Source organism: Danio aesculapii, chromosome 9 (assembly GCF_903798145.1).
Source record: "Danio aesculapii chromosome 9, fDanAes4.1, whole genome shotgun sequence".
NCBI lineage: Eukaryota > Metazoa > Chordata > Actinopteri > Cypriniformes > Danionidae > Danio > Danio aesculapii.
Window position 1 is genome coordinate 20,555,148 of NC_079443.1, and position 27,306 is coordinate 20,582,453.

Below are 27,306 nucleotides of genomic sequence, written 5' to 3' on the forward strand. Positions count from 1 at the left end.
GTATGTATGTATGTATGTATGTATGTATGTATGTATGTATGTATGTATGTATGTATGTATGTATATATATATATATATATATGTGTATTTATGTATATTTGTGTATATATATATATATATATATATATATATATATATATATATATATATATATATATAGGGAGAGAGATCTATCTATATAATAGATATATTATATGGATGGATGTATTTACATATACATAAACAATGCACACTAAATTATTATGTAAACAATGAATCATTTATCAACTGATAATAAGATGGTTTAATGATAAACAGTTTGAAATCATGATACTGTAGTTAGTAACAATATTGTCCTTTTAAGTGAATTCTTCATACAATAAAAACAGCTCACCTGATGTTAGTTTAATGTTGTGCTTTCACAATGTCTTAATTTGAACCTCAATTATAGTAAAGAACACTCCCTTAACACTGAGAACAGATTTCTTGTGTTGCTGTCCTATAGTAATGCTGCTGCCCATATGAATTTACCCATATTGGGTTGCCATAAATATGTTGTCTAAATGAAAATTTGTACACATTTCTAATGCAATCAGAGTTCTGCATTTTACACAGATAAAGGTATCCAAAATATATCCTCTTTTTGTCTGTAAAGTTTGTAAAAATATTAGAACTTAATCATAGCAACAAAATATGTATTTTTGAGAATCTTCCATGTTTAAAAACCTAGATCACTGATTCAACTTTATTTTTGATTCTTCTCTTTGACCTTGATATTGTTCAGCAATGTTGTTAATGCTCCTGTAATTCAAATAAACAGATATACTAATGCTCCTGGATTTATGAATGTCTACTTTGCTTTATTTGCCTTTGATTTGCATACAGTACCAGTGGTCTTCAGTGGCTAAAGTTCATATAACACTTTTCTTACATCATCTACAGTGATGAAACAGACGTCACAGAAGTTGAAATATGGACTTGTAAAAATATGGATCTTTGATTCCACTGTGATTTGACACAAAAACAGGATATGATGTCACAAGATGCAACATATTCATATCAAACAACTATAAATAACTGTGAGAAATGTCAAATTTAGTGAAGATTTTACTTTTGAATGTAGAAATGGCTGCATTGTACATGATTAGCAGCTCACTGTGCATCTGTCAGTAGGAAGCTGAGGTCACTGCCCGGTTCATACTCCATGGTTTGTTTCCCTCTGAGGAAAAGAAAAGGTTTCAATATAACATTTTTAGTTATTTGGCATTATTTTGTTTATAGGAGTCTCTACTTCACCTCTGGAAGAGTCGTGCTTTGGTGCAGCCAAGTAAAGTGGCTTTGTTTCCTTCCACTAACAACATTGAGCCCTCCCGAAGACCCTGAGAAATTCATACTCATTTTTATAAACATTTAACATTTCACTGGAGGGCTAATGATTTTGTCATTGTGTGCGCATATATATATGGTATATAATTGGTAGTACCAATTCATATGTTATCATATGTTAAAAATATGACCACATAAAATTATAACTGTCTTTTTGTAAAATGAAGCACACAGACTTGATGCATGTTATATATTTAATGACTACACACTGTATATAGGCTATTTTAACATAGACGGATAATAATTAATTGTAAATATACAATAAAATAATGTTTTCTGTTGTATTCTGTTCAGTTAAAGTGTCCTGCTAAAATTTTATCGCAAATCGAAACAAAAAAGAAGTATCAATCAGGAATAATTGTGGTTCGATTTTATTTTTTTCCCAAATCAGACTGCCCTAGACAGGAGAATGCACTTGTCTATGCACCGAATGCTGTGACTGAGCTAATACCAGCGATTTTATTATTCATTCCAAAATTTTTCATTTTCATTTTATTTTTCATTGGGATGCACATGGGATTGCTTGGAATTACACATGGAATCCTTCATGGGCAAACCCACGTGGGTCCCACACGGACAATCAGCTCTGCACATTTCCCATGTCTCCTTAACCAAACATACCTAATTCAGATCATCAGCATCTTAGCAGAGACCAAAAGACCTGTGATGGGTGTGTCAGACAAAGATGACATCCAAAACATGCAGTGTTGGTGGTGCTAGGAGAACGTGATTGAGAAACACTGCCATGTGGGATACATGTGGAATCCATGTCCAATACTTGACATAAGAACTCTGTCATACTGTATATCTGGGTTTTCCCATGTGGGGCCGACCTGGGCTGGCCCATGTGGGGCCCACCTAGGATGGCCTATGTGGGACCCATGTAGTATTGCCCAATATTGTTAGTGGTCCAGGAATGTCTTTGAGAAACACTATCATGTGGGATTGCCTAATACTTGACAAAAGATCTCTGTGATTGAGCTACTACCAGAAATGTAACTTTTCATTCCAAAAAGCTTTTTTTTTTTTTAAACTTGCCCGTGTGGGACCAATATGGGATTGGCCACGTGGGGCCCACCTGGGCTTTCGCACGTGGGGCCCACCTGGGATGGCCATGTGGGGCTGTCAGTCAGCGCCCGCTCTTTACTTTCTGCTCATTGCGCCTTGGCCATGTGCAGTGTAAAAAAGATACGAGTCACTTTTGAAAGATGATGAAAGCAGGTCATCAAAAAAAATCGGATGCAGTCACAAAATCGTAATTGACCATCCAGATCTGCAGTGTAAATGCAGTCTATGTGAGATCTGTTTACCAACTATGAAGCCATATACATGGGTAGGCATGGGCCGGTATAAGATTCTGACTGTATGATAACCTTGGATAAAAATATCATGGTTTCAAGGTATCACATGATTGTGATTGCTGCTCTAAAATATATTATTTATAAATGTCTGGGTAAAAAAAATAATAATAATTTCCCCTTTGAAGACAATATATTTTATTTTTTGAAAGATTTATAATCTATATTTATTTATTTTGGAGCAGTGAACAAGTCAGGCTAAATAATTCAAATGAATCATTGACTTCTGCTGTCTTCTTTAGATTCGGTATTTAGAAACGGTATTACTGAAAATTTTGGCGATTTTAAAACCTTGACTTTTCCAAACCGCGGTATACCTTGAAATCGTCTCATGCCTATACATGGGCAACTTATAGACTTGCAATGCCCATACTGAATCTGCTTGGGTTTGCTTATGAGGGATCTAAAACAATGGTAATAGTTTTGAATTATCACGTAATATATAAAACTGTCTAAGTCCATAGACTTAATTCATATAAAATATGTAATGGCTACAAACTGTATATAGGCTAGGCTATATATATATATATATATATATATATATATATATATATATATATATATATATATATATATATACTGTTAAAGTATGTTGTGTTCCTTTCATTTAAAGTGTATGTTACACACCATTGAGAATGTTGAGCTGTTTAATAAATTAAAAATCACAAATGGAATCAAAATTGCAATTTTAGAAAAATCTGACTTCGATTTCCCCATCCTAGTTGGACAGCCCTATGATAAATGCATCATTTTATTAGAACAGAGAGTGAAGAAAAATAATGTGTATGTGGCATAATGTACTGCTGTATTTGTGCATCAAGTCTGAAGGATCATATGAAACTGAAGATTGGAATAATGAATATACAGTTTGGCATCACAGGAATAAACTAGATTTTGAAATAACGATAATCAGAATTGTTACTTTAGAGCAGAGATCACCAAACTTGTTCCTGATTGCCAGTGTCTTGCAGAGTTTAGCTCCAACCCTAATCAAACACGCATCAGCAAGCTAATCAAGCTAGGTATACTTACAACTTCCAGGCAGGTGTGTTAAGGTAAGTTGGAGCTAAATTCTGTAGGAACACCAGCCCTCCTGGACCCAGATTGGCTTTAGAATGCTATAACAGTTTGCATTATTGCAGTTTTTACAGTTGACGCATACCAGAACAGATGGTGTGTCCTGCTCCTCGTGGTACTGGATGATTCTCTGTTCACGGGTCTCCTGTAAAATACAAACTCTTAGTTATCTTTATTTGATGGCTGTCCTTTTCTGCACAAGAGTTTTGCATCAGGGCTTCCATAAATCAAATGTCAAAAAAGTTCTAAATGCAAACTTTAGGGCCTACTTTTTTAAGGTGTTGAGCTCAAGGTCTAAAATAATTTTAAACAGGTCTTATTTGTCCTGTCTGTCATGGCAGCTTAAAGGCGCCTCTCATTAGGAGAAAGAAGTCACATGCATTGCTCAGATGTGATTTTCTCCACAGACTTGTGGAGTGTCTCGTCTGTCAAATCTGATCTTTAATTTGTATTTTCTATTGGCTTCGAGTCAGGTGATTGGCTGGGCCATTTTACAGCTTGATTTTCTTTCTCTGAACGCACTTGAGAGTTTTCTTGTCTGTGTTTTGGATCAATGTCTTGCTGAAATGTCCACCCTGGTTTCACCTTCATCATCCTGACATTGTAGATGTTGGACTAAAGCAACTGATATTAATTTACAGTTGCGAATGGCAGAGGGTTGCTGAATAACTACTGAGAGATTTCACCTGCTGTCTGGGCTTTCACTGCCTTTCTACACCTCCCTTTCTTCATGTGTTCAATTCTTTTTCCTGGTGTTGTTTCATTTTATTACACATAACTTCAATTGTAAACTAACTAGATTTGTTTTCTTTGCATGTGTAAATGTCTTTGGTTATTACAAACATCTGGTAAAAAATTCAAGTCAACAGCTCCTTTAGAAATATGTTTTCTGAGAAAAATGGTGAAAGAAGAACAAATATGGATTGCTCTTTCTGTGCTCACCCCCATGTGTCTGCTGTTGGGGTCGGTGTCCAGGTAGTGTGGGTTAATGTTGAAGGGCACTAAACCAATGGCATTAAATGAGGGTGGAAAAACGATGGGCATGTCATTGGTGGTGTTGATGCTGACGGTGGAGACGTTGCTTCCTGCACTCGATCCCATGTAAGGAACTCCATCCTATGAGGGAGCATCCACACCTCTTACAGATGACAGCTACGGTATATTTCAGGTTATGATTAAACAGGATATGAACTGACCTGAAAAACTCGCTTTCTTATCTCAGTCACCAGGTTGTTGTCGTAAAGTGCTTTCAGCAGGCGAAATGTGTTACCGCCACCTAATGGACAAAAGACAGCACTAAGAGCACATCAAAATATAATCTTTTAGTATTATTCATTCATTCATTTTCGACTATCACTTTATTAATCAGGGGTCGCCGCAGCGGAATGGACTGCCAACTTATCCAGCATATGTTTTACGCAGCGGATGCCCTTCCAGCTGCAACCCATCACCGGGAATCACCAATACACTCATTCACACACATAAACTACGGGCAATTTAGCTTACCCAATTCATCTAGCACGGCTTTTGGATTTGTGGGGGAAACCAGAGCACCCGGAGAAAACCGCCGTGAACACAGGAAGAACATATATATATATATATATATATATATATATATATATATATATATATATATATATATATATAGATAGATAGATATATAGATATAGAGATAGATATAGATATATAGATATAGAGATAGATATAGATATATAGATATAGAGATATATATAGATATAGATATAGATATATAGATATAGAGATAGAGATAGATATATATATATATATATATATATATATATATATATATATATATATATATATATATATATATATATATATATATATTATTTATATATATATAATCATGTTGCTGATCATGATTATTACTGCACAAAATAGACAAACCGATCAACCAAGAAATTAATGTAAATCTCATTACTGTCACTTTATTTTTTAAGTTATATATTTGATTCATTATTATATTTTATTATCAGTATTAATTGTCATTTTTAATATTAAATATTTTTCCAATAAACATATGGTGTTCATTGTATGTATGGCCACACTGCATCAACTCAATTCAGTTACTTTAGAATTTCAACAGAAAACTTCATACTGTAAATCAGTTTCAGTTCCATTAAAAACTTACAACTTCAGTAGAGACCACGCCAAACATTAAACACTTACAACTTCAGTAGAGGCCACACCAAACATTAAACACTTACAACTTCAGTAGAGGCCACACCAAACATTAAACACTTATAACTTCATTTTTCAAATGCCCAGGATTACAGTTTGGGGGTATGACCCTGGTATCTTCTGCAAGATCACCGTGTTGCCTACGCCCACTGGCCTAAATATACGTGTAACATTGTTGACCCAAGTGTAGTATTGGAGGAACTGATGTGATAGTGGTTTTAAAATCTTCTTTTTTTCTGTCTTATGTCTGTTTTGTCTTTATAATTGTTGTTGCTTTTGGTATCGCTCTGTGTTGCTTTGAGAAAATATAAATATAGTATTCAAAAAGAACTTACAACTTCAGTAGAGGCCGCACCAAATCTTAGGGTGGCACACAAAAAAATAATGAATTGAGTGTAATGTTATATTTTTGTTTCTGGTAAATGAAATAATGTGGTTTTATTTCAGTTAATTAATTACTCTTGAAATATTGCCATTTATTCCTTGAAATAATTCAGCGAGAATAATAATGTGCAAACCAAATAAGATCCTATATTTAAAAACATTTTTCATATATATAAATAACATTTCAGTTATTTTTCACATACTTTTGTTGTACAGCATATGCCATGTCGAAATTTAATGAAATTTAATGAATGAATTAATAAAACAGACACATGAACACAAGGCATTACAATATACACACACTCACTACAAACCCTAATTATATCATTTATCCATATTCCTTTTTGAGTTGCAATATAATTCTTATTACTACAGCTTCTATTGATGTATATTTTTGCAAATTGCACAAAATCGAGATTTTTGGCCCTTGTAAGTCAACCAGCAAAAAATGGAGGTGCTAAACTAGATTCTGAAAAGCTGATTTCAATATGCATTTATTTATTTGCTTAAGATTTGTGCTTTTCAATTGGATAAAATACATTTTTTTAATTTCAAAATAAATAAATTCTTATAAAAACTGTACAATCTCATGAACCCAAAGTCGTGTTTGTCTCTGGTCGTCAAATAATTATAAAGGAATTATGTTATAAGAAATTTACCCTTCATTCATTCATTTTCTTGTCGGCTTAGTCCCTTTATTAATCTGGGGTCGCCACAGCATTTGTTTTACGTAGCGGATGCCTTTCCAGCCGCAACCCATCTCTGGGAAACATCCACACACACTCATTCACACTCATACACTACGGACAATTTAGCCTACCCAATTCACCTGTACCGCATGTCTTTGGACTGTGGGGGAAACTGAAGCACCCGGAGGAAACCCACGTGAACGCAAGGAGAACATGCAAACTCCACACAGAAACGCCAACTGACCCAGCCGAGGCTCGAACCAGCAACCTTCTTGCTGTGAGGCGACAGCACTATCTACTGCACCACTGCGTTGCCCGAATTTACCCTTAATTTAAAAATAAAAAATAAAAAAAGAACAGAACGCGAACTTGAAATTATTGTGGTAAAATCTGCTTATCTGCTGCAGTTAAACGTCAGCAGTTCAGCCAGAATAGCATAACGGTGAAACTCATGCTTTCATAGGGAATTACAGTAAAATTGCCATTGTATAACAGCATGCATATAATGTGTAGTAATCAGCAAAAGGAAACGTTCTGTAGAAAAATGAAAACAAACAATGCAAACCAAAATTAGCTAATTCCGAGCACTGTTAAGTATCATTACCATGTTTAGTATTTAACAAGAAAGGTTAATAAAGGACATAGACGAGTTACTTAGTGAAGACGTAAATGTATGACATATGTACCCTTTCTTAAAAAATTGCCATTGGTGTGTGCCTGCTGTCAACAACGATCGGGGAGGGTGAAGGGCAGTGAATCAGCTACGTCAGTGACACCAACCAATCCACAATAATTTAGTGGCTGGGTTTTATTTATTTATTTATTAAAATATTGTGAATTTACATAAGTACATTTAAATTATTAATATCAACAACAAAATCATCTTGGGGTGGCCACAGGGCGCCCCTGACCATGTCGGATTGAAAGGGTGAAGAGACAATTGTGACCTGAAGTGAAAGTGTATCGCCAGTCACTGTATTAATTCAATTTCATAGATTGTTTATTATAATTATATAGTAATATTTTATATAAATTATATAAAACATATGTATATTTTTAATCATTTGTTATTATAGTAAACTTTTCACTAAATTGGTGTGCTGATAATTGTATTCACTACATTTGTGAAACTGATCATGTGAACTTTTTAAAAGCAAAAACTATTGTAAATCATTTAATCTTATATATTTTTATTAGAATAATTAATGTTTTTAAATATTGCTACAATTTAAAATGTTATAATATGAAACCTTTAGGCTGCTAATTATTATGACATATTCATTTATTTAGTTTGTTTATCAGTACATTCATTAAAATCCACCATACAAGGGCTGCACACTATCGTTTCTGCATCGATATCGCAATGTGATCATTCGCAATAGTCACATCGCTTGTATACGAAATGTTGAGTCTGGATCATAATTGATCATTTTGCAAGTGTTTTTGAGGCCTTGTGACCGTGTGAGGGTTTTAAAAGCATTTAGGAATGAGAAAATGTACCGTTTGTAACTTTGAAAAATTAATAACTAAAAATAAAATAATAATTTATTTTAATGAATTGCTTATAAAACGAAGACTATGCTGTATTAGTTTCCATTTGATTATTCAATCACTGTATACCTGAATACATTTCGACTCTTTGGGAAACAATAAAAAGCTGTTTATTTAATTAGCATATTTTTCTTTATTGAATTTATCTATGCTTGTAGATTGTTTATTATATTTTATTCACTCCCCTACAGAATCTTCCCGATTAATCTAAAACTATAGATTCTTTACAAACATTCAACTCATTTGGTGAAATTATAATCATATCGCAATACATATCGCAGAATAAATATATATATATATATTGCAATGTGTACTTTTTCCAGTATCCTGCAGCCCTACACCATACCAATGAATATTCCTTCAGCTTTCCTGACAGCATCGACAGGGTCAGGAGTCTCGTGGACACTGTCCAGCTCATATCCTGGACAAAGAGAAACGAAGAGCACAGTCATGTGTGTGTGTGAAGGTCAGTGTGCCGGTGGATGTTCTGAGTTCAGATCAACAACACAAACCCAGGCTCTTGAACTTGTCTCTGGCCGTCTTGGTATAAGCATCTCGATCATGCAGAGCATACGGGACAAACAAGACCCTCTTTACTTCCCTTTGGAAAGAAAACATCAAATTAACCACAGTGCTGTGTTACATGTCATTTGTTAATGCGGCATTTTGAAACGTCCAAAATTAGATTGCACCTCCTTTTTACAGATTACATGATTCCAGATTACTCCATATTTATTTTTATGTCCTTTCTGAAAAATCCTACTGTCACACAACTCAGCTTTAAGTATATTTACAATACTAAATGTCAACATGTTAATATATAGAGGCTTCTGATTTTATTTCTTTTCAGCTTAGTCCCTTATTAATCAGGGAGTCGCCACAGCGGAATGAACCGCCAACCTATCCAGCATATGTCTAACGCAGCGGATGCCCTTTCCCGCCGCAACCCATCTCTGGGAAACATCCATACACTCATTTACACATATACACTACAGACAATTTAGCCTACCCAATTCACCTGTACCACATGTCTTTGGACTGTGGGGGAAACCGGAGCACCTGGAGGAAACCCACGCCAACACAGGGAGAACATGCAAACTCCACACAGAAATACCAACTGACACAGCCGAGGTGTCCAACCAGCGACCTTCTTGCTGTGAGGCAATTGTGCTACCCACTGCGCCATCGTGATGCCGCTTCTGAATTTATAGTTTTTATAATTGATCAATACTTGAAGCATCCTGAGACTTAAAGGTAATATTTCAATAATTAGACAACACATTCTCAACTGTCAGGCAATGCTCACAGTAACATTTTAGTAAATAAATCAAATATGTTACATTTGACACCTGAAATTCTTACATGGAATGCCATGTCTTACTAAATAAATAATAAATAAATAAATGCACAATAAAAAGTAAAGCAAATATAATTATATAAATAAATATTATATTTGTGGGTTTGAGTAAAATAATTTGTTTTATTCTATAAAGTTTTTTTCTTTTTTTCATTTATTCTTTTAGAAAACTGGGTTTGCACCAAATAATTAATTTCTAACTCTTCTAGTGCCAGTTTTTCAAAAGTAAACCGGTGGGATTTTGGATCACAGATTGGATCAAATCGGCCCACGGGTAATGCTGAAATTTGGTATGGGTAAGCTAAATTGTTCGTATGTGTGTGAATGAAAGTTTATGGGTGTTTCCCAGTGATGGGTTGTGGCTGGAAGGGCATCCGCTGTGTAAAACATATGCTGGATAAGTTGGCGGTTCATTCCGCTGTGGCGACCCCAGATTAATAAAGGGACTAAGCCAAAAAGAAAATTAATTAATAAAATTTGGTATTTGGATCACAGTGATCCAACCCAATGTTCCTTTAAAAACTGCCATAGAAGTAAGAGAGATCAGTTAATCCTGGACAGCAAAACATGGGATTTCCAAATCTGGAAAACTTTTGGAAAAAGTGGGCCCTGAAGACTGAAGCTGAAACGTTGGCGTTATGTTTTCTAAAAAAAACTATGCACAAATGGACTTTGTACTACTTCAGCCTCAAGCTAGCATACCAAATAAGAATAAGGGAAGTTAATAAAACATGTTAACGTCTTTCATTCATTCATTTTCTTGTCGGCTTAGTCCCTTTATTAATCTGGGGGTCGCAACAGTGGAATGAACCGCCAACTTATCCAGACTAGACTTACGCACTTTTTAGGATGCCCTAGCTGCAACCCATCTCGGGTCGAAACATCAATACACACTCATTCACACTCGAACACTACGGACAATTTAGCCTATGTTAACGTCTGTAATATCCAAAAGTATGTTTATTCCTGCATTCCTACCTTTGCTGCTAGTGGACTTACTTTCCAAAGAAGTCTTGAATGTTCTGCTGGCAGTGCTGTAGATATCCTCCTCCGTGAAGAGTGGAGTTTGACACCAGCAGGAGTTTCCTCTTCATCGTTCTCCTCAGATCTGCGCTGCCCTGCTGGAATGAAGAAGTCGATCAGAAAATACAATAGCCAGCGCTTATTTCTGCTGACAGCACATGTTCTCGGATCAGTGTGGCTGTAATCTTCAGTGTTTTACCTTTGGTCTGATAGTATATCGCTCTGAGTTTTTATTGCACAGAAGACAGACCTTCACAGAGGCGACAACATGATAAGAAACCCAATACTGGAATCGTCATGTGATCAAACATCACCAAAATAAACTTGAAACATCAGATAACTAAAGCAATGCCATTGATTACAACTCCAAAGACCCATTTTAAACATTAACCCTATCGTTTTTATTTGCATTTAATAACTTTTTTTTTTGTTCATTGCTGAAACTATTTTCAAAATAAAAGTCTAACAGCCTTTGCACAAAGACAGCTTAACGCAATATAATGTACACTGTTTTATTACAGTGCATTACGTTATATTAATAATGACGTTACAATATATATTGTATGTAAAATTAGAAGCGGTAATTTCATTTTTTACAGATTAAAAGTCTATTTTTTTATTTTTGCTACTTATATTTTATATAAAACAAAGTATAATAATAAATTAATAAAAGCAACTGATACGCTATTATCAGTAGCTATGGTAGATACAAATTGTATGTTGTCTTTTTCAACCAAGTATGTATCAAACTTCAAAACCAAAAAAAACGACGGTTTAGTGACATGTTCAAGAAGATATTAAGCTATCATTTGTGAGCCTACTTCATAATAATTTCCAACGAACCTGTAATTTTGACAAAGTGCGCTGATTATTATTGTATTTGTGATAAACAAAAAGTCTAGAAATTGAGTAAGCTTTGGTAAAGATAAAATAATTGTTTATGTAAAATATGAACGAGCATCAAAATGTAAGAAAATATGTTATGCTTTTATTTTGGCATTGGTATTTTTATCATGCGCATTTAGCATATATAAAATGCTAGCTAGGCTATGCAGGGAGCAAGCGTATGGAAAAAATAACTGATGAAATAAACGCTTTTTAAAAAATCAACTATAAATGGTTTTGACATAGAAAAGGGTTAAAGAAAATAGTTAAACATCTTTTATTTTGGTTGAACTGTCATTACTGTCACGTGTGTTTTACGTCACCACAAGCCCGCCGCGAAAAAATTTACATTGCCCGACTACTTCACTCTGGTTAGTGAAACATAACTATTCCAGCAGGAATGGATGACGCTAGTCTTGATAGTTTAATCCTAAAACTCCACGACATCCAAGCCGTGAAGTTCGGTACTTTTAAACTAAAAAGCGGGCTTTCTTCACCGATCTATTTTGATCTTCGAGTAATAGTGTCTCATCCAGCGTTGATGAATCAGGTAAACACGTGCTCGCATAATTTATTCATCAACTGTGTTATAAATCAAATCCTTGGAATTTTCTTACTACCAAAACATTTACTAAAACGAGCCACAACACGCAACAATTTCTTCTTTAGCTAGTTTTCATTTACCTGTTGCTCCTCGTGTCCGTGTGCGATTAGGTGGCTGATCTTCTCCATAAGCAATCTGAGGAGGCAGGAGTGCAGTTTGACAGTGTGTGTGGAGTACCTTACACTGCTCTTCCTCTGGCCACAATCATCTGCTCCAGCAAACAGTATCCCATGCTCATCAGACGAAAGGAGGCGAAGGACTATGGTATAACAGTGTACATTTACCTGAGCTCAAAGAATAATCTGTTTAATGTATTTTTCCTGTTCCTTTCATCAGTAGAATTTTCACAGTTAGCTCCATTAATCCCCACCGTCCTTTTATTCTTATTTCTGGAAGCTCTAAAAGTGTTGTTGTTTGCTTTGGGCAGGAAATTTAATCTTTGGGGAGAAAAAAAAAGGTTTCCCTGACCACATCACTTTATATACTTGCACATCTAACAGAAATAAAAAGTAGACATTTGTTAAAGGTCACAATTTTAACTGGTAGTATTAAAATAGTTAATAATTTAATTAAAGTGAAGGTGGAAGTGAAGTGGCCAGAATCTTTACTCTGCATTCATTTCATCCAAGTGAACACACACCAATGCAGCTCTAACTATGCTGTTTCCCCACCGGTATAAAACCTAATTTAACCAGCATAAAATTAAAGAAGGCTTCTAGTTTCTGTGTTAGAAAGGTCCAAGGAATATAATGTATATTCTCAAATTGCAAGACAAAATTTGGGATTTGTAAAATTTCAAACGTGTTAAGAGACACAGACGTAGTTTGTAAGGTCTTCATTGTAAAACAGTAACTGTGTTGCTTGAAAGAAAAACTGGTATTCATGTATACTGGTAAAAGACCAGATATCCAATTGCATTTACACCTGATTTTCAACGCATAGAAAGTATAATAAATGCAAGTAAAGTGTGTTAATCACACTACTTCACGCTAGCTAAATAAGATCTAGCCCCGAAAGCCACATCCTCTCAGAAAATACTTAGACAACAAGCCAGCGGAGCTGCCCAATACGCAAAGCTGTTAAGCGGCATTCAACTGAATTAACAGTCTCCTATCAATATGGGAGTTGACTGAGAAAGCTGGAGAGGAGCAGAAGCAGGAGACGAAGTCATGATGATAAAGAAAGAGCAGCAGCGTGTATTGAATAATCTTAGTTGCTTATGATTCAATGCTTAGACTTCTGATCAGGATAAATCCAACAAGTGTTGATATACCACAAGCAACAGCAATGGAAAATTACTGCTTCAAAACATTGTCCAGAGACAAAACAGACTCTCTTATGCTTGAAAACAAGTGTCGCTTGAATCCACACAGTCATAAGATTTTAAAAATATTGGAAAATGAAATCTAAATGAAGCTATGATTATATGAAAATTATAGTAAAATATTAAAACATAATAAAATGGAAAATAATAATCAATATTAATCAAACCATTAACCCATGATCAACAAAATGATATAATGGTAATTATATAAATGACTAATGATCAAGTGATTAAAATAATGAAATGTATTAAAACAAATGAAAATGAAACGCAACACGCACGTATGTTTGCTACAAGAGTTCTCAGATCCTTAGTTAGATTCTTCAAGTGTCTGACTTTTGATAAAACAAAATATGGGTGAAATATTTCATCATCATTCAGCAGAACAGATATGTTTTTGTAAGAATTAAACAACATGCCTATTATGTCCAGCACTATTTATAAGAGAGTTTGATTGTTTGGAGATGCATATAAATATTTAAAATGACAGTTAATTAGTATTTTGGGCCTTCACATTGATCATCACATTTATTTTTAATACACCATAGATTTGCTTACACATCATTTTTTGGAAATGATGTATTTGAATGACAACTGAATCGCCCTCATTGTAAAAATGTATGATAGCCGTTTTGTTAGTTTTATATTTTACTAAAGTAAATGAATATAGCAGTGTACTAATCTTTTTGATGACTGAAAACATTTTTTTTGCTTTTGTCCCATTTACCTCAACTGCAGCTTAAGTCGCTTCAGATAAAAGGCTCTATGAAAATCTTTTCCATCCAATGTCATCTATTTGAACTTGCTTTAGTGTTCAAAACATCCTAAATTAGTTGCTGTCTAAATTATTTGGAATTGTAAGTAGTTTATTTGCATATTTTATTGTGCGAATAGTAGTGTGAATCTGTATTATAATTTACTACAAGTAAAAACATAAATATTGTTTATTTACTATTTATAAATAAATATAAAATATATATTAAAAAAACTGAAAATGAAAAAAAAAACAGTCAAATTGACAGTAATGCTAAAAAAGTTATTTAATAGAAATTTCACAGTATACCGCTACTGCCCTTTTTGATTTCCCTGGATGGATTTCATTTTAATTTGTTTTTGCATTATGGCATTTTTACCTTAATATCTCCAATTACTAGTGGTGTAACGGATCACAAATCTCACTGTTTGGATCACATTATGGTTTTTAGTCATGGATCGGACCATTTTTCAGATCAGCCAAAAAAGGGAGGAGACAAATGTCATTTGCTTTCCAGTTATTACATTAACAGTACTGCAATAAACTTTTTCATTAACCAGAACCTAAAAGGTACACTTTCAAATTTGAGTTTTCCAAAAAAAAAAAATTATGTGTTTATTATAAAACAGACAACATATACAGTTATTTTTAACACTTTCAATAGTGTTTTATGGAAATTCAAAGCGTTTTCTATAAAATGATACCAAATTCTTGCATTTACACCTCTGCATGTGGATTTGGGAAGCTTTTAAATTTAGGTAGGCAAAATCCCAAAATAGCACTAGAGTTTAAGTGGTTAATGCAGGCTAAACAAGTAGTGATAGAAAATGCCTTTAATAACCTATGAAACCCAACACATCCCGAATAACCCACCACAACTTCTTCCGTCATCATTATATTTTACAGGAAAGCCTAAATGCTTTCATACATGTGATTTGAATGACACGAGAGGCGATCTCTCTGCGATCATTACAAATTTAGGATTAATCTACCAGTAAAAAAATGTAATCCGCGGATCATGTGTGTTACGAACCCTAAGTTGTGAACCATACGAATCACAGATCAACCGTGATCCATTACATTGATCCATTTTAATATGATCAATTGTGCAATGCACATATAGTTAGCAAAGTAAAGGAGATTGATGATTAAGACGGTGTGAACACTTTCCATTGGTGTGACTGAAGTCTAGTGTCATACGAGTCTCACTTTTCAAAGTGATCTGCATTAATTTGTCTTTTTTTTTTTTATCCTCCAGGAACGAAGCGTCTCATCGAGGGAACTATCCGCCCTGGTGACAGATGTCTGATAGTAGAGGATGTAGTGACCAGCGGCAGCAGTGTTCTAGAAACCGCTGAGGTGCTTGAGAAAGAGGGTCTGAAGATCACAGATGCCGTTGTGTTAATGGACAGAGAGCAGGGTGGCAGCACCAGGCTTGCTGACAGCGGCATCACTCTACATTCAGTCGTTTCTATCTCCAGACTTCTGGAAGTGTTACTTAAAGCTGGCCGAATTGACACGGACACCGCTCAGAGTGTCAGGAGGTTCGTTCAAAACAATAACACCTACGTTTTAAAGAAAAATGGCTCATCGGCTCCTAAAAAGAGTTGTGGAGAGCTCAGCTATGGAGCTCGGGCAGGGTTGCCAGATACTCACCCTCTCGCTGCTCGCCTGATGCAGATTATGGAGGACAAGAAAACCAACCTGTGTGTGTCGGCAGATGTGACTCACTCCAAGGAGCTGCTGGAGATTGCAGTAACGTTAGGCCCCCTGATTTGTGTGTTGAAGACTCACGTGGACATCCTGGAGGATTTCACTGCAGATGTCGCCAGCAATCTGAAAGAGCTGGCGAAAAAACACAACTTTCTGATTTTTGAGGATCGCAAGTTTGCAGACATTGGGAACACAGTGAAGCATCAGTATGAGGGTAAGAGTAACTCTTTTCCTCTCCGTATACACCAGACACCTTAAAACCACTTCATGTTTACGGGAAAAGATTGTGCAGTTATTGGAGAAACTTCTATATGCTTCCTTGTATATGCTGTTACAAGGACTAAGGATATAATAAGATAAAATAAAAATATGGTAAACTACCTTAGACTTGACATGGCATCTATATGTTTCTGCTGTCTGGTGATTTTAAGCGTTTCCTCTATCATCGTTTGTAAATCACTTCGGATAAAAGCTCTTTGAACTGACAAGGCTTAAAATATTGTTTTCACATACAGGCTGCAGGAATATCTATAGAGCAAAGAGTTTCTGAAACTTTTTTTTTTTGTACTAGGATAATTTTTGTACACAATATACTAACAACAGACATTTTTTTTGTACTGCAGGGTAGGGTTGCACAGTTTACCAGTACTATGGTAGTATCGCGATACTTTGGCTACAAATTACTGGTGGTGCCACTGTAGTTTGTAAACAGTAGTATCGTCACTAATGGTCTATCTACAATAGATAATGTTGCATGTGGAAAAGTCACTAAAATGCTCATCCAATTGTGCAATAATAAACCATTTTATTTTAATAGTCTGTGGAGCCCTTTAAGGTTGCACGTTTTCTGACGTTCACACATAAATCGATATGACTTAGTAGCTACAACAACCACAGCAATCTCTTAAAAAGAACAACTCACAAAGTGAAATTTTGAATTACGTTGGATTGTAAACTGATAAGAGTGAAAAAAAAAACAATAGATGAAAAACCCAAAATAGCAACAGGAAACGAAACAATTTTTGACCGCGTCAAATAGCCTAACTTTGTTGGAAAATGTTCTTTTTGTAACTAATTTCATTTGGTATAATTTATATCTTTATTTTAATGTATTTTTTGTTGGTCAGTTATGTAGAAAATAAACAAAAAGAATGAATAAATTTTAGGTGAAGTGCTAATAATACTTTTTTTAATAATAAGGGAATTATGAATTAACTTCAAGTAGACCTTTTATAACATAAAAAAATATAGTATTCCTTATAGTTTGAGTTATGAATTTCAGTATCGCAATACTATTTGGTATCGTGATACTTCAGCTGGTATAGTATCGCAAGGTGAATTAATGGTATCGCGACAACCCTACTTCAAGGTATCCATGGGGTCTTAAAATGTCTTAAATTTCAAATACACTGAAATATTGTCTTGTAGGTCTTAAATCATTTAAAATGGGTCTTAATTTCCCTTTGTTTATGTAAAGCTACGCAGTTGATCCAACACGCAATAAAACTTTTAGCAAAACTAATGTATAACTAATGTTTTAACAGTCTGTTGTCCATACAATTAATAATAATAATAATAATAATAAATTAATTTTATGTTTTTAAAGAGTGTTTTAAAGTTATGTTGAAAAAATTTATAGTATGTATACAACTAGGGTCTGCTTGTAGGGGTGGGCGATATGACCTAAAATTAATATCACGGTATTTTTCATCTTTTGAACGGTGACGATATAATATCACGGTATTACTTTCAATAGCAAAATAATATACATCTCAAGGAAGAACGGACAAAAGAACGTCTCACTTATATCACTCTTTAAAGTTTTGGTTTGGGTCATTGTAAATGCTCAGTCTCGTTATGAGCTGATCTTCATTTCTCTGTGTTGGTGGAATAAAGCAGGCGAATCAGCCGCACCAATTTATGAGCAGACAGAGCAGGATTCTCAGCGCAACTCCGCTCTTTGTTATGAGCCGTAGTTTCAGTGTAAACTTAGTAAAGGTGAGTTTCTTTGGCGATGATGTGTACAGTGTTAGATTTTATATTTAGCGGACATTTGTGCTGAACACGCGGTGAATGCAACGCATCGAGATTCGGGCACCTTCTCCGAAAACCCTCGATTGATCTCAGCTGGCGGATCAACATTTACCTCATGTTATGATCGCTGTCATCTGCGCCATTATTATTATTATAACTTTAGGTGAGGTTTGCAAACCTGTGCACTTTTCACTCTTCAGCCGTTTGCATTTCCTGCAGTAACAAAAGCTCCCTGTTATCTGACAGCGGGAAGCGTTGAGTGACTGACAGCTAATATGAACCAATACAGCAGCAGGGTAGAGCGATTCAGCAAGTTTTTAGAGAAAATCAAATCAGATTGCACTACAACCATTATATTCAGACACACAAATACTCCCAAATATATTATGAGGGCGCAGATAAAATTTCGGGCACTCATGCGACCAAAATGGTTGGAATTTCGAGCCCTGTAGTATAAGGACATGTATTCAGACCACAACTGAACGTTTGAAGAAAATTGAATGCCTTATTATTTAGAATTAGCTATTATTGATGTAAATGCAGCCGTTCAAGGCGCATAATTGATTTATTACGGTATTGACGGTATTAGAAAATCCATGTCGTGGCGCAATGTCACACCGGTGATGACTATGACACCGGTGTACCGCCCACCCCTATCTGCTTGTTTATTTAAAATATATGGCTTAGAAATGATTAATTAGAATTAGCCCTATATAAATCTGAAATTTCATTCTTCTTGGTCGTAAATTTGACTTCGTGAAACCTGCAGAAATCCTGTACTTTTTTTGTTTAAAACAGACCAGAATTATCGAAATGATCCCCACGTGGATCCACTAAAATAACAAAAAGCATCAACAAAAACCCCACTGAATTATGCATGCCAGGCCAATATTTGGGGATCTCAAACATGCATACTGAACATACAGTGGACTTTCACCTTTGATTGATTTCGACTGAAAGTAAGCAAACAATTAGGATTTGTTTTGTTGTTTTCTTACCTAAAAATGACTTTTTACCATTATCAAAAACTTGCATGAAAAGGATAGTTTGCACAACTGTTATTTATTCATCCTCTATGTGTTCCAGTCCAGACCAGTTTATCTCTTCAGTTGAATGCAAAGGGAGACGACGAATTCCGGGAATGAACTGTCATTCTAAAAAATTAAATTACAATTAGATTTTACAAATTTATTGCATCATCTTGCAGAATTCTAAGAATAAGACATTTTATATAAATAAAACAGCCTTTTGTTAATTCATATTTTCTTCAATAATTTAACAGTACCATCAGTGTACACATTTTTTACATCCTTCCCAACAGCGGCAGTTACAAGAATTCGATATTGCTATCATAATTTCCAATAAACAGATAAATAATATAAACTCAATAAATGAAAAACCACACATGTAAAATAAGATAATTACACTTTTACCGTGTGTCTTACCACAGTGACCTCATTCATCCTTCAAAAATGCCAAATAAACATCCACTTTATCAAGTCATCTAGATGTCATTTTTTTCCCATATGCTGCCATCTTCCCCAATTCCGTAAGCCATTATTGAAATGATGGTGGACCTGCTGAACGCCATCCCCTCATAATAATTTGTCTTCCAATCAAAATACTCAGACATCTTCACATCAGACCCCAACACGAACGGGTCTCCCAGTACATATGTTCCATGACAAAACGATAAGCAGCATCCAGAAACATCCTGATTGTAACCGTGCACTTTAACCCAGAATTCCTGTATTTTAGAATAGGACCACAGGGCATGCATCAAGTCTCCTTTTTGCTCTCACATCTCCAGAATTGAGCAGAGTCTTTCAACCCAAGCCTGAAAAGCCTTCTCAGAGTCCAATAAAAACAGCTTTGAAAAATTTTTTTTTCCAATGTTCATCGCTAAATGTAAAATTTAGATTTTACTCCAAACAGTTTTAAGCACAGAATGAAAACTACAGCCCATCTTTTTCATTAACCGTTTATAATACATTGACACTTGCCATATGCTCGAAGACATTGGTTCTCAATCTTCTTTCACCAAGTACCACCCCAGACAAAAATTGTCTCTCCAAGTACTACCATAATATCCAGTATTGAAATACAGTAGCGTAGTAGGCCTAATTAAGCAGCTACAGCACTGCACAGTTAAAAACAAGGTAGATTATTACTATTATTAAGAATATGTCTTATCGTCAGCCACTTTAAACATTATAAATAGTTTGAACATTAACTGTGGTTGCAGACCAAAACAAAAAACGTTCACTGTTTAAATTAGAATGTGCTTTTAAATTTTTTATTAAAAATGGCTCTGTTCTTAAAGTAAAAAAAACTGCTGTACTTGTAACGTATTAATGTATAGTAGCCTATTCATCCAAACCTGGAAATGTTGCTTGAACCTGTTAAATATAGGCAATGTCATACGTGTGTGTGTGTGTGTGTGTGTGTGTGTGTGTGTGTGTGTGTGTTTGTGTGTGTGTGTGTGTGTGTGTTTATATAAATAATTGTATGGTATATCTTTGAAATCTAAACTAACTTGTATTTTAAATGTATGATTTGGAACTACTTGAATTAGAAATTAGATCTGCTGCACGTCATTTACGGTAGGCCTATGTGTGTCAGAAAAGTGAGTGATTAAATGCATACAGTGCTTGACCAATTCATATGTGCGGTATTTTCGTGATTTGGTACGAATGAGATCACTTTTTAAGTGAAACGCGAAGTTCGAGTTAACCGCGCACCGACCACTGTTTTCAAGCAGACTCTGGGATGGTTTGCAGTCCCTCTGTCTGTGCACAAGGAGAATAACTTTAATTATATTCTACCTTTAAGCTTCAAGCATGGCAAAGTTGCGTGAGTTTGTTCTGTGTCTCGCCCCATTTGAATCACATGTAAATTAATTTGTTTAAATCTGATGTTGCAAACTAAAACGAAAGCCACGTATGCTGCTTTACAAAACAAATAACTTCATATATTGAAAACACACATTATTTTACACAACTACGAGCACACATTTTAACACATTTGTAATAATTATTTTACCAATGATGCAGCATGGGGAAAATCCTGAGTTTGCAGTAACTGAAACGCCAACACAACAGTGCTGGTCTGCAGAACGGCTTTTCTAGTGCGTGTGTATCTGCTCTGCAAGCCCTGAGCGCATCGTCCTCTGGCTTTGCGCCAAGCGGACTGATTTTTAACATCTGATGATGCGATGCACTAAAGTAAACGTACAAAGCACACTAGCATAATCGTACACTTCAGGGAACAGCCAATGCTGTCTGATCACATGAGTCTCGGTGTTACCGTATGCGTCAAAGGGTTAAAAGTGTGTTCATTTTATTCTTTTATTGTTCAGCGATTTTTATTTAAATATATATATATATTTTTTATTTATTTATTTTTTATTTATTTATTTATTTTTTCTCCGTGTACCACTGCTCTAAGAATTACTGATTAAATTATAGTCCTCGTCAGTGGCTCGTCTACGCGTCTTAAAAGTACTATTTAATAGATGTCTAATCTGTAAATATCTCCAAAACTGCTTTTGGTTGAGGTTAAAATGTTGGATGAACTGGTTAAATGATTTTAAATTATAATTTTCAAAAAGATCCCATAAGCTAAAAATAGCATTCTCTATCCATTCCTTCCATTTTGGTAATTCCTGATATTTTCATCAAATCTGAATTTCTTTTCCCATGTAATGCTTCAGTCATGATCTCTCACAAGGCTGTGGCTCTGCCCTTCTGCTACAGTAGCCACGCCCCAAACTTTCTCGATTGGCCAACTGGATAGTGACTGACATATAAGAACAGACCACTCCCAATGTTACAGTATGGAGAGGCTAAGTATTTACTTTTTGGACCAGATTAACCCATGAATGGCATACTTGAAGTCAATGAACTAGAAAGTTGGTTAAAAGACTTTAACGTCTGTTCCGGGAATTTAATTTGAAAGCTCCTAAATGACTGAATTTTCACCAAATCGTAAACGGTCTACAAATGCTCTTGTGTTTATAGGGGGTGTCTATCGGATCTCCTCGTGGGCACACATCATTAATGCCCATGCGCTGCCTGGTCCAGGTGTGCTGCAGGGTCTGGGTGGCGTTGGCAAACCTCTGGGTCACGGCTGTTTACTCATTGCTCAGATGAGCTCTCAGGGTTCCCTCGCAACAGGAGATTACACTCAAGCTGTGGTGAGTTGTTTTTTTTACAAACCCTATCCTCACGTAAAGTAATACAATGATGTTCTTCGATATAAGAGTTCAGTTTTTGTTAAGTTAAAGTACAATTTTTGAGTATTTTACGATGATTGTGTTCTATTTATTTCTAACTCATTTCATTTTTAAAGATCTTCTTCCCTGCTTGAGATTTGAAGGCACTTGTTTAAGCTCAGTTGAAATGTCTTTCAGGTCAAGATGGCTGAAGACTATTCTGATTTTGTGTTTGGATTTATAAGTGGATCAAATATCAGTGAAAAGCCTGGTATGGTTCACATGACCCCAGGAGTGCAAATGCAGACAGGAGGTAAATTATCTCCTTAAGGGGGGGGGGTGTATTACTGTTTCATATACTTGTTTATATACTTGTTTTTCCATCTTGCCACTTATGTCACACTCATTTTTTAATTTTATTTTATTCTGATAACAATTGATTATTTTGCTTTTTAAATGCTGTTATGTTTGTTTGTTTGTTTAATTTTTCGAAGCTCCTTCTTAACTCTATCAGTAAGCAATCTTCACTTTTTTTAGCTTCCAAAAGCACCCTTTATTTATTTTATTATTTTGGCTTGAGAAAGGAACAAACTGTTATACTACATAAACTTATTATTCTTCCATCTTCTTCTTCTTTTTCTTCTTCTGAGACAAATTTCTAAATGCATCACCGCCTAGACCGTTCATACTAAAACCACCAAACTAACTCCAAACCTCCAAACTATACTGAATTATGTTGCTATGTCTTATCCAACTGATCCGACTTGCGGTTTTCCGAAAACTGACACAGAAAATTTGGAAAAATTGACTTAACATTGGGCCAAACTTTCTGACCTCATAACTTTCCACCAGACTGTCATACAGTCTTCAGTTTGAGCTCATCTAACTCAGACTACCAATCTGCCCATCACTGATGACCTTTTAATTTACTAGCCACACCATAGCAACCCCTTACAGCACCCTAGCAGCTGTCCCATAGACTTCCATTGTAAAAAAACTGCCATTGACTTTACAGTAGCAACTGCCATTGACTTTACATTTACGCCTAGCAACCACTCAGTACACCTCAGCAACCTCTGAGCAACACCTTAGCAACCACCTTGCAACTAATAAGAACAGTCCTTAACAACCCAGAACACCTTGGCAACCACCTAGCAATAGCCAAGCAATATCTTAGCAACCACCTTGCAATGCCTTAGCAACCGTCTAGCAACCACTCAGAATATCCTAGCAACAACTTAGCAATGACCTAAAACACCTTAGCAACCACCCAGAACACCCTATCAACACCTTAGCAACCACCTAATATCTTAACAGCCACTCAGAGCACCCTAGCAACCACCTTGCAATGCCTTATCAACCACCTAGCAATAGCCAAGCAATATCTTAGCAACCACCTTGCAACGCCTTAGCAACCGTCTAGCAATCACTCAGAACACCCTAGCAACCACCTAGCAACAACTTGGCAAGACCTAGAACACCTTAGCAACCGCCTAGCAACCACCCAGAACACCCTTTCAACACCTAAGCAACCACCTAATATCTTAACAGCCACTCAGAGCACCCTAGCAACCACCTAGCAACATCTTAGCAACTACTCGGACACCCCTAGCAACCGCATAGCAACAACTTGCAACCACCTAGCGACACCTTAACATCTACCTCGAACACCGTAGCAACACCTTAGCAACCACTTAGAACAGCTTAGCAAACACCAAACAACGCCTTCACAACCAATCAAAACCCCTTAGCAACGTCTTAGCAACCACCTAGCAACTACTCAGAACACCCTAGAAACACCTAAGCAACCACTCAGAACACCCTAGCAACCATTCAGAATGTCCTAGCAACAACTTAACTTGGTAGCAAGCAAACAATTCTGATTTATTTTGGTTTGCCTTTTCAGACAAAGCATCTGGTTAGAGAAAAATAGTTGTGTAGTTGCTCATAAGGGCTGTCAACTGTACTCTCCATTAGATTAAGTCAAATGCACTTTATATTTCATTCTTTTTTTTGATCAAGTACCTCTGTAATGGTTCTCTTTTGTTCTCCAGGAGATGGGCTTGGGCAGCAGTATTCGAGTCCAGAAGATGTGATCTGCACTAAAGGCTCTGATATCATCATTGTGGGACGAGGTATTCTAGGTAGTCCAGATCGACTCAGAGCTGCAGGAGAATACAGGACTGCGGGCTGGGAGGCGTATCTGAAAAGACTCTCACAGGCCAGCTAATCAAACCTTCAGAGGAGGAGAAACTCGGGTCATCCACTGCCTAGTCATTCCATCTACTTTATTACCAACCCTCCATGTTTTTGTACATTTGGTAATAAAAAGTGTTTAAACTCTTCGTAATAAAAGTGTTGTTTAAAAAGGTTACTCCAGTCTTCAGTGTCACATGATTCTTCATAAGTCATTGTAATATACAGGGTATCTGCGGGGTCTTAAAATGTCTCAAAATCGCTAAATCTAAATTTTAAGCCTTAAAAAGGCTTAAATCTACTCAAATATTGTGTTGAGGGTCTCAAATCTTTTTTGAACTGGTGTTAATTTTCCTTTATTCGTGTATTGCTACCCAATCTGGCCAAAACCCAAACAATCACCAACAATCCATCTCAATAAAACTTAAACTTTTATTAAAACAGGTATTTTTTCACTTTATTTATTATAATTTAAATATTTTCCTTACAATAACATTTGTTTAAAAGTACTCCATGTATTTACTGCTGAGGACTGACCTGGACGGATTGTTGTGCATAGATTTAGTTTATTAATAGTTTTTAAAACTTTTAAAACATTTTTTTTTATTTTAAAGAAAGTTTATGTTGGTAAAAAGTGCGTATATTTAAAATAGTTTGCTAAGAAATATCTAAAATATTTTAATTGTTATTATTTATTCTTGTATTATTAAATGTTTTGTTTTGTTTTTCAAAAGGGCAAATACAAATCTTTTATTTGAAAATTCCTAAGCCTTTAGCCATTTATGAGTGGAACATATCATTCATAATAGTCTTAAATTTAACTTGGTGAAACCTGCAGAAAGCCTGAATATATTTATTTTGTTGTTTAAGAAACATTTTTTGGCTGAAAACGGCTTAATATTTTGTAAAATCGGATGCTTTTGTAGTGATTATTTGGTTTCTTTGTAACTATATATATATATATATATATATATATATATATATATATATATATATATATATATATATATATATATATATATATGTGTGTGTGTGTGTGTGTGTGTGTATTTTCTGTCCCTTTGATTGTTTAATGTGTATTTAATGAAGATAGTTTTTTTTTTTTTTTTTTTTTACAATCTTACTGACCTCCAAACCTCATATTAGTGTAGCTATACAGATAATTACTTTAAAATATAAAATGTAATAAGTTCCCAACTACCCAATCTTCTGCATTAAACATAAACCGTGAGTACTGCACTGCCACCTTGTCATCACTGAAGATGCATTTTGTAAAGCTCTACTCCTACCTCTTTTTTTTTAGTCAAAGCCAGTAGGGGGCAGAAGTGCGTCAGCTGTTTTTTTATGCTCAAAAACATTCAACAGTACCACATTAAAAGCCATTTTTGATCAACAATGACAACAAAATAAAACATAAAGGAAATGGGAAATAAAATACAAAGTGTAAAATATATTTTAAAGGGTCATAGAGAAAAAAAACTCTTCAAGCTTTTAGCTCATATTTGAGTTATTCACATTGTTTTATGAAAAGAGAAGTCTGGTAGTTGATATTTAGATCTGTGAATATGGATGCTACAAGACAAGTATTGAATTAATAAAAACAAATACTGATAACTTAAAAAAATGCTGGTTTCCACACAATTCCATGTTGTCCCGATACAAATCGATAAAGATAAGCAATTTACAAATTTAAGTGGATTTAATGAAACAATTAAGCTGTAAAACTTGTGCGTGTCATTTTATAAAGGTAATTTGAACAGGCAGCAAAAGTCATTTCTGAGTGTTGTATTGCTGTTGGTAAAAAAAGGCAAATCTGTTCATGCACCTTATTTAAAATGCCACCTTAAATATTAAATACAGTTAATCACTGGACAAATTTTTCTTGTCAATGCTAGTTAAGTTGTGGTTTATAGAAAATTATCTTTTGTACTTTTCAAATGAAGTGGCCACACAAAAAATAAATAAACTCACAAAAATTGATTACTATAGTAACAGTATGGTAACATGCGTGGGCCAGTATGAGATTCTGACAGTATGAGAACCTTGGATATAAATATCACAGTATTGAGATCACTGCTCTAAAATATATTTTTAAATGTCTGGGTAAAAAAAATAATAAAAAAACATTTTTCCCCTTTATGCACAATATATTTTATTTTGGGAAATATTTAATATATTTTGGAGCAGTAAACCTTTCAGGCCCAAATGAATTATTGACTTCTGCTGTCTTCATTTATTTAAAAAACAGATTTCTTTACAATATATTTACAATTTAAAACTGCATCTTTGGATATCTTTTCTGCTGGAGATACTGTTGTCCTAAAAAAACAAAACAAAACAGTAAATTCAAATCTTACACATACCTTAGGAACGGTATAGCAGAAAATGTTGACGGTTTTAAAACCTGGACTTTTCCAAACCGCGCTACACCTTGAAAACGGTTATCGCTTCATGCCTAGTAGTAACCCAACAAGTTTCACTAAAGGCTACCATGTCTAAAATGTGTAAGTTAGTGGTTAATAAGGATTAACTAAACCATTCATTTTCTTTTCTTAATATATACTTTTTGTTATTTTT

The 27,306-nt window shown here is 35.0% G+C and overlaps 2 protein-coding genes across 5 annotated transcripts; one reads left to right on the forward strand and one right to left on the reverse strand.

Annotated features, from left to right (window-relative positions):
- Positions 1 to 818: 818 nt before the first annotated feature.
- On the reverse strand, positions 819 to 12,645 carry si:dkey-69o16.5 (Alpha-aspartyl dipeptidase-like). Of its 4 annotated transcripts, none has more exons than XM_056465183.1 (10): positions 12,576 to 12,645; positions 10,983 to 11,104; positions 9,139 to 9,227; positions 8,971 to 9,047; positions 5,307 to 5,352; positions 4,997 to 5,076; positions 4,743 to 4,916; positions 3,886 to 3,945; positions 1,276 to 1,358; positions 819 to 1,198 (listed from the first exon to the last, which is right to left on the reverse strand). In XM_056465183.1, exons 1-10 carry the CDS (start codon positions 12,621 to 12,623, stop codon positions 1,132 to 1,134), a joined length of 846 nt encoding a protein of 281 aa, XP_056321158.1. In that variant the 5' UTR covers positions 12,624 to 12,645; the 3' UTR covers positions 819 to 1,131. The 4 variants fall into 4 exon arrangements, with proteins under 4 accessions (XP_056321158.1, XP_056321161.1, XP_056321160.1 ...); XM_056465186.1 differs by lacking the exon at positions 12,576 to 12,645 and adding an exon at positions 11,206 to 11,361 and having other exon boundaries at positions 10,983 to 11,101; XM_056465185.1 differs by lacking the exon at positions 12,576 to 12,645 and adding an exon at positions 11,206 to 11,361.
- On the forward strand, positions 12,195 to 24,907 carry umps (uridine monophosphate synthetase). The gene is made up of 6 exons (XM_056465182.1): positions 12,195 to 12,441; positions 12,606 to 12,759; positions 15,832 to 16,500; positions 22,340 to 22,515; positions 22,732 to 22,846; positions 24,588 to 24,907. Exons 1-6 carry the CDS (start codon positions 12,292 to 12,294, stop codon positions 24,761 to 24,763), a joined length of 1,440 nt encoding a protein of 479 aa, XP_056321157.1. The 5' UTR covers positions 12,195 to 12,291; the 3' UTR covers positions 24,764 to 24,907.
- The last annotated feature ends 2,399 nt before the right edge of the window (positions 24,908 to 27,306 follow it).

Excerpts from the sequence above, each read along its gene's own strand:
- si:dkey-69o16.5 (XM_056465183.1), bottom strand. The coding sequence starts at position 12,623 with ATGGAGAAGATCAGCCACCTAATCGCACACGGACACGAGGAGCAACAG. Across the intron at positions 5,077-5,306 it reads AGCCGTGCTAGATGAATTGG|GTGGCGGTAACACATTTCGC; the intron begins GTAAGCTAAATT and ends TTTGTCCATTAG. Across the intron at positions 3,946-4,742 it reads CCAACAGCAGACACATGGGG|GAGACCCGTGAACAGAGAAT; the intron begins GTGAGCACAGAA and ends TGTATTTTACAG.
- umps (XM_056465182.1), top strand. The coding sequence starts at position 12,292 with ATGGATGACGCTAGTCTTGATAGTTTAATCCTAAAACTCCACGACATC. Across the intron at positions 12,442-12,605 it reads ATCCAGCGTTGATGAATCAG|GTGGCTGATCTTCTCCATAA; the intron begins GTAAACACGTGC and ends GTGTGCGATTAG. Across the intron at positions 22,516-22,731 it reads GAGATTACACTCAAGCTGTG|GTCAAGATGGCTGAAGACTA; the intron begins GTGAGTTGTTTT and ends AATGTCTTTCAG.